Source organism: Nycticebus coucang, chromosome 11 (assembly GCF_027406575.1).
Source record: "Nycticebus coucang isolate mNycCou1 chromosome 11, mNycCou1.pri, whole genome shotgun sequence".
In the NCBI taxonomy this organism is placed as follows: domain Eukaryota; kingdom Metazoa; phylum Chordata; class Mammalia; order Primates; family Lorisidae; genus Nycticebus; species Nycticebus coucang.
The window spans coordinates 106,785,775-106,793,918 of record NC_069790.1 but is presented as its reverse complement, the minus strand read 5'-3'; the positions used below and the strand labels follow the sequence as shown (position 1 = coordinate 106,793,918).

Sequence of the window (8,144 nt, the reverse complement as noted above, 5' to 3'; positions counted from 1 at the left end):
GGCCTGGCTCCAGGGAAGCTCCCAGGACTGTGCCCTCTCCTCTGGTCACTGCCTTCACTGATTGGTGTTCAACTTATATTTTGAAAAATGAATTTTCTTCAAATAGCAACTGATAAATAAAAAGATACATTAGTGGCTTGGCGCCTGTGGCTCAAGCGGCTAAGGTGCCAGCCACGTACACCTGAGCTGTCCGGTTCGAATCCGGCCCGGGCCACCAAACAACAATCACGGCTGCAACCAAAAAATAGCCGGGTGTTGTGGCAGGCACCTGTAGTCCCAGCTACTCAGGAGGCTGAGGCAGGAGAATCGCTTGAGCCCAGGAGTTGGAGGTTGCTGTGAGCTGTGATGCCACAGTACTCTACCCAGGGCGACAGCTTGAAGCTCTGTCTCAAAAAAAAAAAAAAAAGATACATTAGTAAATTATAGCAAGAGTTCTAGGAACACTTTCCCAAAAGAGTAGGATTAATTTAGGGGCAGCCCTGAGTGAAAATCAAAGAAGGAAGGCTGGGTTCGGTGGGTCACGCCGGTCAACGCAGCACTTTATGAGACTGAGGTGGGAGGTTCACTTGAGCCTAGGAGTTTGAGACCAGTGTAGGCAGCATAGCAAGACCCCCATCTCCACAAAAAATAAAAAATTAGTGGGGCATGGTGATGCATGCCTGTATTCCCAGCTACTTAAGAGGCCAAGCTAGGAAGATCAACTGAGTCCAGGAGTTCAAGGCTGCAGTGAGCTATGACTGCACCATTGCACTCTAGCCTGGATGACAGAGCAAGATCCTATCTCTTTAAAAAAAAAAAAAAAAAGACAAAATAACCTTAAAAACTTGGAATTCCAAACAATGGCCAAGTAGAAAGATAAAAGGAGTCCCGATGGCTTCATGGAACTACCATAACCACCCTGGACTAACTTCTTAGGTGCTTTTTAATGGAAAAATCAAATAAAATAAACCTTCTGTTGCTTTAAAAACAACAACAAAACAACTTGGAATTCCAATTCCTCAGAGTCATTATCAACCTTCCTCCAGAGAAAAACTTGACTGTTGGGCCACAAAGATAACCACAGAAAAATGGAGGCAAAACACACAGCTACAAAGACCAAGGTCAAAGTGCTAACAATAATCACCATGTCCAACCAATTTCATCATCCTTGAGAAAGTTTCGAGAAGTGGACAAATTCAGTCATGTTCCACAGCCTCAGACCAATTTGTTGTGAATGGAATAGGGGAGGGGAGCAACTGCCAGATCTTAGCCTGTCCATGTAGTCCAAAAGGTAGCGCACCTTACTTTATCTGACCCATTTAGGGAAGTGGAATGTGGGAATGAAGCCCCCCGCCCCAGCAAGAGAGTCTCCCCCTGCTTTCTAACCCCAGGTGGCAGCCCCTCCACCTACTCTCTTAGCTCATTGCTCAGATGTCTCCAACCTCTCCTTTTTGTCATCTTGCTTACATGAGCAGGAGAATATAGCTAGTCAAAACTTGGTAGCACAGAGAGCAAAACCATGGGTTGAGTTCCCATATGAAGCAATTATCTTCCCTAGAATAAACACCTTAGTTCTGCACCCCAAGGGTGAGGGATCCCGGCATCAATCAAAACAGGTTATTCATGAGATTTTTATTTGAAGAAAGTCTCTGGCTGGGAGTGATGGCTCACGCCTGTAATCCCAGCACTCTGTGAGGCCAAGGTAGGTAGATCCTTTGAGCTCAGGAGCTCAAGACCAGCATTAAGCAAGAGCAAGACCCTATCACTACTGAAATTATAAAAAATATTAGCCATTAGCCGGGCATTGTGGTGAGCTCCTAGTCTCACCTACTCAGGAGGCTGAGGCAGAAGGATCCCTTGAACCCAGAAGTTTGAGACTGCTGTGAGGTAGGATAATGCCAGCCATGGGCAACAGAGTGAGACCGTGTTGAAAGAAAAAGAAAAGAAAGAAAAGAGAAGAAAAGAAAAAAGGAAAGGGAAAGGAAAGGAAAATGAAAGAGAAAGAGAGAAAGAAAAAAAGAGTTGGCATTATTATCCCCATTTTATACAGAACAACAACAAAAAAATAAAAAGAAAGGAATTCTCAGCTAAAGAATAAAGTTTAAGATCACTTCTTGGGTGGAAATGATGGTTTAGACTTATAATCCCAAGAGTTTGAGAGGCTGATACAGGAGGATTGCATAAGTCCAGGAGTTTAAGACCAGCCTGGGCAACAGAGAGATCCTATCTCTCCAAAAAATAAAAAAAGAGAAAATTAGTTGGGAGTGGTGGCATGCACTGTACTCCCAGTTACTCAGGAGGCTGAGGCAGGAGAATGGCTTAAGCCTGTAAGTTTGAGGTTGCATTGAGCTGTGGTCACACCACTGTATCCCAGTCTGGGTGACGAGATCCTCCCTCTCAAAAAAACCTAAAAATCACCTCCTTAAAAAAGCACCCCAAACCCAAACATCCCTCCTAGGAAGTAACTCAAAGCCGTATTTCCGTGTGGGGGGAGGGTGAGTGAACAGCATCAGCCCATTTAGGCAGCCAAGGACACTGCATGCCCTGGAGGGCAGGGACTTAACTGCCCCCAGCACAGGGGTCCCTGCTAAAGTTAGCTAATGCTAAGTCATCATTTAGAGCATGTTTGTGATGGTAAGCACAGGAAACGCAAACCAAATCTCAACACTGGTGTCTCTGTGAATTCTCTCTTCTAGTCTGAAACGCTGCACATTAACCCACTCTACACCCTGATCCCAGTCACCATGTGCATCTCCTTTGCAGTGATGCTGCCTGTGGGCAATCCCCCCAACGCCATCGTCTTCAGCTACGGGCACTGCCAGATCAAAGATATGGTGAGTCGCTGGTGCTTTCCCCTGCCAGGCCCAGCTGCCATGAGGACAGGGATGACCGGCTCCACAGCCTTCCCCCAGAATTTATTATACTGTGGCAGTGTCCTTGGACTGTCAACCCTCAGCCTAATGTGGCAGAAAGAATGAGACCTGTAAAAAGGTTTTGGTTGGTCCATTCATACCAGAAAGAACAGTAAGGTGTTCTTTCAACCCTTACCTGGAAGAAAATGCGTACTGAGATAGAACTAGGACAGACACAGGCAGTCGCCCAGTTCCAGAAGGCATGAGTTTGCACAAAGCTTTGCCGGTTTCTTTATTGGCTCAGTGGGGATATTCACTCAAAAGATTGCTGGTTTATTCATAGATGATGAAGTAGGAGAAACTATGTAAACCTATAGTGAAAGGGGTTTTGTGAGAACAGGATTCTTTTGGTCAACTCTTTCCCCAAGCAAGAAACCCCTGAAGCCACAATGGAAAATGAAGCATCCACCATTCATTTTTTAGGTTTTTTTTGTAGTTTTTGGCCAGGTTTGAACCTGCCACCTCTGGTATATGGGGCCGGCACCAAACTCCTTTGAGCCACCCTCATTTTTTAGTTTTCAGCTGGGCTCTTAAAACATGGTTTGAGGGCAGCGCCTGTGGCTCAGTCGGTAAGGCGCCGGCCCCATATACCGAGGGTGGCGGGTTCAAACCCGGCCCCGGCCAAACTGCAACCAAAAAATAGCCGGGCGTTGTGGCGGGTGCCTGTAGTCCCAGCTACTCGGGAGGCTGAGGCAAGAGAATCGCCTTAAGCCCAGGAGTTGGAGGTTTCTGTGAGCTGTGTGAGGCCACGGCACTCTACAAGGGCCATAAAGTGAAACTCTGTCTCTACAAAAAAACAAAACATGGCTTTGAGGAGACACTCTGACTTTAGCATTGGGCTTATCCACCCTCCATTCTTCAACCTAGACCCATTGCTGTGCTTCTTAATACCCGGGGCTCATGGGGTTGGGGAGAGGATGGAAAAGAAAACACTGAGACAAATTACTGAGACCTGACTGCCTGAAACAGGGCCCATTCACTCTTGTGGATGGTCTGAAAATTGTTTTTCTTGGGAATCCAAACTTGTTCTAAGCAGCCCAGTAACACATCAAATGGATATGGATATGGAATAAGAGTTTCAGGTCCTTCCAACTGTTCAAACTGCTTATGTAAGTTATCTAGATACTTCCAGGAAGAGAGGTCATGGCCATCCCTCTCTTTTCCTCCTATTTTACTGCATAACCCTCAGTCTGCCCAGGCTTTGCTGTGCCCCAACTTCTACTGCCTTCTATAGAAGGCCACCATTTATCCCTAGCCTTCTATACTGGAATCAAATGACCAGAGATATTAATTTTCAAAGGTCCCAGATGACAAGTGAGCCAGTCCTGGGTTCTACTCTCAGGTCAAGCCCTACCTTAAGACTTCAATTTTCTAATCTGCTAAATGAGGAGGTTCCATGGAGTCTCTTTCAGCGCTAAAGAACTGTAATTTAGCTGTTAGAACCTGCCCCTTCTCATTAGGTGGGAGACAAGGGCTATTCTCATGCCAAAAGGCCTAGGGGATTGATGACTGAGAAGTCCAGGGCCCTGGCCAGAGGCAGGAGAGAGACAACACGTGTAGCCATTTATTGGAGCAATTTCCCAACATCCTCTTTCCCCTTGCCATTTCCCCAAATCAATGCCAGCTAGTGGACTTGCACACTATATGCTTGGTTACTCCCTAGAAGAATGTCAGCTGTCCTTCCTGTACACATTTTTCCATCTGGCCCTGGCTCTGTCATCCCTCACATCCCCTTTCAGCCTATGAGTGTCAATGTCATAGCAAAAATAAAAGGGGGCAGAGCTACTGAAATGCAGTTGCCTCAGAAGAAAGAAGCAAAGTCCCCACTCCAGCTAGCAGCCCTGTGTCACTGTCCTAAGAGCTGAGCAGAAGTAGCTGACCCGTTCTCCAGGTGAACCCAAGGTACATGACTTCCATGAGCTGTTTCTTAAAGGGAAAAAAAGGTAACAGTGGTATAGGCTTTGGATAATAGAGCCCCTCATACGAGTTCCCTGTATGTATTAGCACATAATAGGCTCTAAGAAGTTCTTGCTTTAAAGAGATCTGGTTAATTTTGTTGAACACATTTCCCTATCACTGAGCCGCAGAAATAACTTCACATTCCACAGATGTGGTATTCCAAATAACTCACGTACCTTCGAGGCTTCCTTCCACTTTATAATGAGTGCTGCAAGCAACAAGTGGGGATGAGCGGCACCTGTGGCTCAAAGGAATAGGGCGCCAGCCCCATATGCCAGAGGTCGTGGGTTCAAACCCAGCCCTGGCTAAAAAAAAACAAGTGGGGATGATTCTAATCACCTTCTCCCAGCCCCAGTCCTGCCCTTTGATCTCTTCAAGGTCTTGTCCACCCTAAGGCAACACTAGAGTACTCAGGGCAGTGACTGGAACCAATCAGGGCCATGTGGATGGAGCAAGGCGTGGGCTGGGGACACAGACAGGGAATGCCTGGGGATCTCTGCTGCTGCTGCCTGGGAGGAGAGACTAGAGGCAGAGTGACAAGTGCTGTTTGTGTCCTGCAGGTGAAAGCTGGCCTGGGGGTCAATGTCATTGGACTGGTAATAGTAATGGTGGCCATCAACACCTGGGGAATTAGCCTCTTCCACTTGGACACATATCCAGCATGGGCAAAGGTCAGTAACATCACTGATCAGGCCTAACACAAGAGCACAAACTGGCCTAAGGTGCTGCTGCCACCCAGCAAAATCTGAAACCCAAGCAAACTATCAGGAGCACGCGACAATAGAACCACGCCTGAGGGCATCCGGTGCCAGAAGATCCCACCACCTATCACAAGTGAAGTGCAAAAATCTTCCAACAACCACAAACACGTGCTTGGCTGTTAGCGTCTTCTTCCCTGCCTTCCTTTCCTTAGCTCCACAACTCAAAAAACCCTAAAATTGTTCTTGCTTCCTTGTATCCAGCCCTTCCAATCAAGTCTTTCTGAAGACAGGAAAGGAAGAAAGCCTGTCTTGGTTGCCCCTCAGAGGCTAAGCCTCACCAACTTACTAGCCTCACTAGCTTTATTTTATTCTTACTACCTTGTTAGGAGTTAAAGGAGACACCCAAACCATCCTACCTATACAGATAGACCAGTGACATCTCTTTTGGAGGAAAACCTCATCCAGAACTGGAGACCTAATGTTAGCTCCTTTCTCGAAGCATTTCTATCCTTCCTTAAGTTCTCTCCAAAAAAAGGCAATTCTTAATAGATCTTTGTGGCAATCAGTACTTTGATTCCCATTTAATCATCTTTCTCTGATGGCTCCCCTTTACCTTGGCACCAAATTTCTGCATAGAAATAGTATTCCCCTTCAGAAGGAGGCTGGTTTTGTTCTATTTGCCAAAGGAAAGGGAAGTAGAGAAAGAAGACATGTTGATATTATCATCTCTGCCTCTACCGGTCACTAACCACAGATGCCATTGCCTTGGTTAACTGTTCAGAGGGAGGGAAAACTTTCAGACCTACCTTTTTAGGGAGACCAAAACTATTAAAGACCAAGTACTATTATTGGTATTAGACTGGCTTGCTTCTGGATTTAATGATAGTTTGTTCCTGAGAAAACAAAGCACTGGTAGTACCCAAAAGTCCAAACATCAGTCAGTTCCTGCAGGTCTATGAGCCCCTTGAGGGGGAAGAGATGTCTGTCTCTTGAATTCCCCCAGCAACTTCTACAATGTAGCAAGCTGTAACTGCTCAATAAATGGTTCCCATGAAAAAATTAATTCTGGAAATCAAGGCCTCCTTCCTCCTGAAGATCATGCCATTTTCTCCATGACACATGTCCTTGCCATATGACTGAAGTTCTCAGTCCCTCCAGTTTGCCGGCATTACATATCTCTTGACGTCTACCCTCAGTTGCTTGCTAAATATGTGTATATCTTAATTGAAAAGGAGTCCTTCATAGTCACTTCACTGTTTTTAACTGATTTTAAGATACTATCGATAGGGCAGCGACCCCATATACGGAGAGTGGTGGGATCAAACCCAGGCCTGGACAAACTGCAACGACAGCAACAAAAAAGATAAAAACAAAACACACACACAAGATACTACTGATAGCATGTGTGGTTTTCCCATCATTTATCTACAAAATCACTTAGTTTATCAAGTGTGAGTTGTAAAGTTTCTTTTGTAGCAAAAGAAACAACCACATGCGTGTTTTAACCACAGAATGTTGATTGATCAGGGTTAACTAGAAATATTAGTACTTCTGCCCTGTCAGTTAGCTTAGACTAAATGATTTAACCAATGTAACAGTGAAGACCTCACGAACCCACATGAAGTACTAGGTACACTCCAGATGATTTGCTTGACCAACATCTCTAGGTCATTTTGCTTTAACATATTCAAAAGAATCAGGATTTTAGAGCCAAATCGTCATGTTGGTGACCCATTACAAAATTCAAACGGTAAGACAAAGGTGTAGCTAGTGAGAACCTGGCAGTATAGTAAGTGAAAAGAGAAAGAAAAGTTGATTTAGAAGTGGACTCAGAACCAAATTTGATAAGTGACTTGAGAATCAGTTGTAACTATACTTAGAAATAGCCACTGGTCAGCTATTTGAGAACTTGACTCACTCCTGGAAAGAAAGCTGTGCCAGTTCTCCAGTAGCAATTGCTGCCAGGTGCTCCCAGCAGCCAATGCATTCAACTCACTGATTTAGAAAGTCCATTTACTTCAGTCTGGTCTACTGACTACTCTCAAGAACTACACTGTACTTTCCCAAAACCAGAGCATCAAGCCAAACAAGACTGCCGTTCCAGTGACAGGAAATGGCAGATGTGATTAATAACTTCTTGTCATCTAAATCACTCCTCTGTTAGGTAATAGCTGCTAGCTCTCCTTAGTTGTCGTGTGTCTCTTGCAAATATAATTTGATTTTTATCTTCTAATATTTTACAGATGATGAAACTGAGAGCCTAACTCACTAAGTATAGTTACAACTTATTCTCAAGTCATTTATTAAATTTGGTTCAAGTTATCTATAAAGTACATGGTACACAATCTTTTACATTAACATTTACATATCACAAAGACTCACATGCCATCTTTTAATAAATAAAAAATTTGCTAGTGTTTCCTCCAATCTCAAAATAGATCCCTGTTTCTTTGGCTAAACACCAAGTGAAGTAGCTGGCTTCACATTTGGGGACCATATTGTTTGAAAAAGTCCTCTCTAAACACTAGAAGCACTCTCAGAATAGCAAGATGTTCAAGCTATTAGAACACAAAGGGAATTGAGACCACTTTAG

General features: G+C 44.6%; 1 protein-coding gene across 3 annotated transcripts in view; it reads left to right on the top strand.

Annotated features, from left to right (window-relative positions):
• SLC13A4 (solute carrier family 13 member 4) overlaps positions 1-6,870 on the top strand; it is a 46,692-nt gene extending 39,822 nt beyond the window's left edge. For 2 of the 3 annotated variants that reach the window (XM_053609338.1, XM_053609339.1), the window contains 2 exons: positions 2,676-2,813; positions 5,411-6,870. In XM_053609338.1, the coding sequence (XP_053465313.1) occupies positions 2,676-2,813; positions 5,411-5,548 (276 nt within the window). In that variant the 3' untranslated portion in view covers positions 5,549-6,870. The remainder of the gene's footprint in view (positions 1-2,675; positions 2,814-5,410) is intronic. The other variant, XR_008383680.1, reaches the window with a different exon arrangement.
• The last annotated feature ends 1,274 nt before the right edge of the window (positions 6,871-8,144 follow it).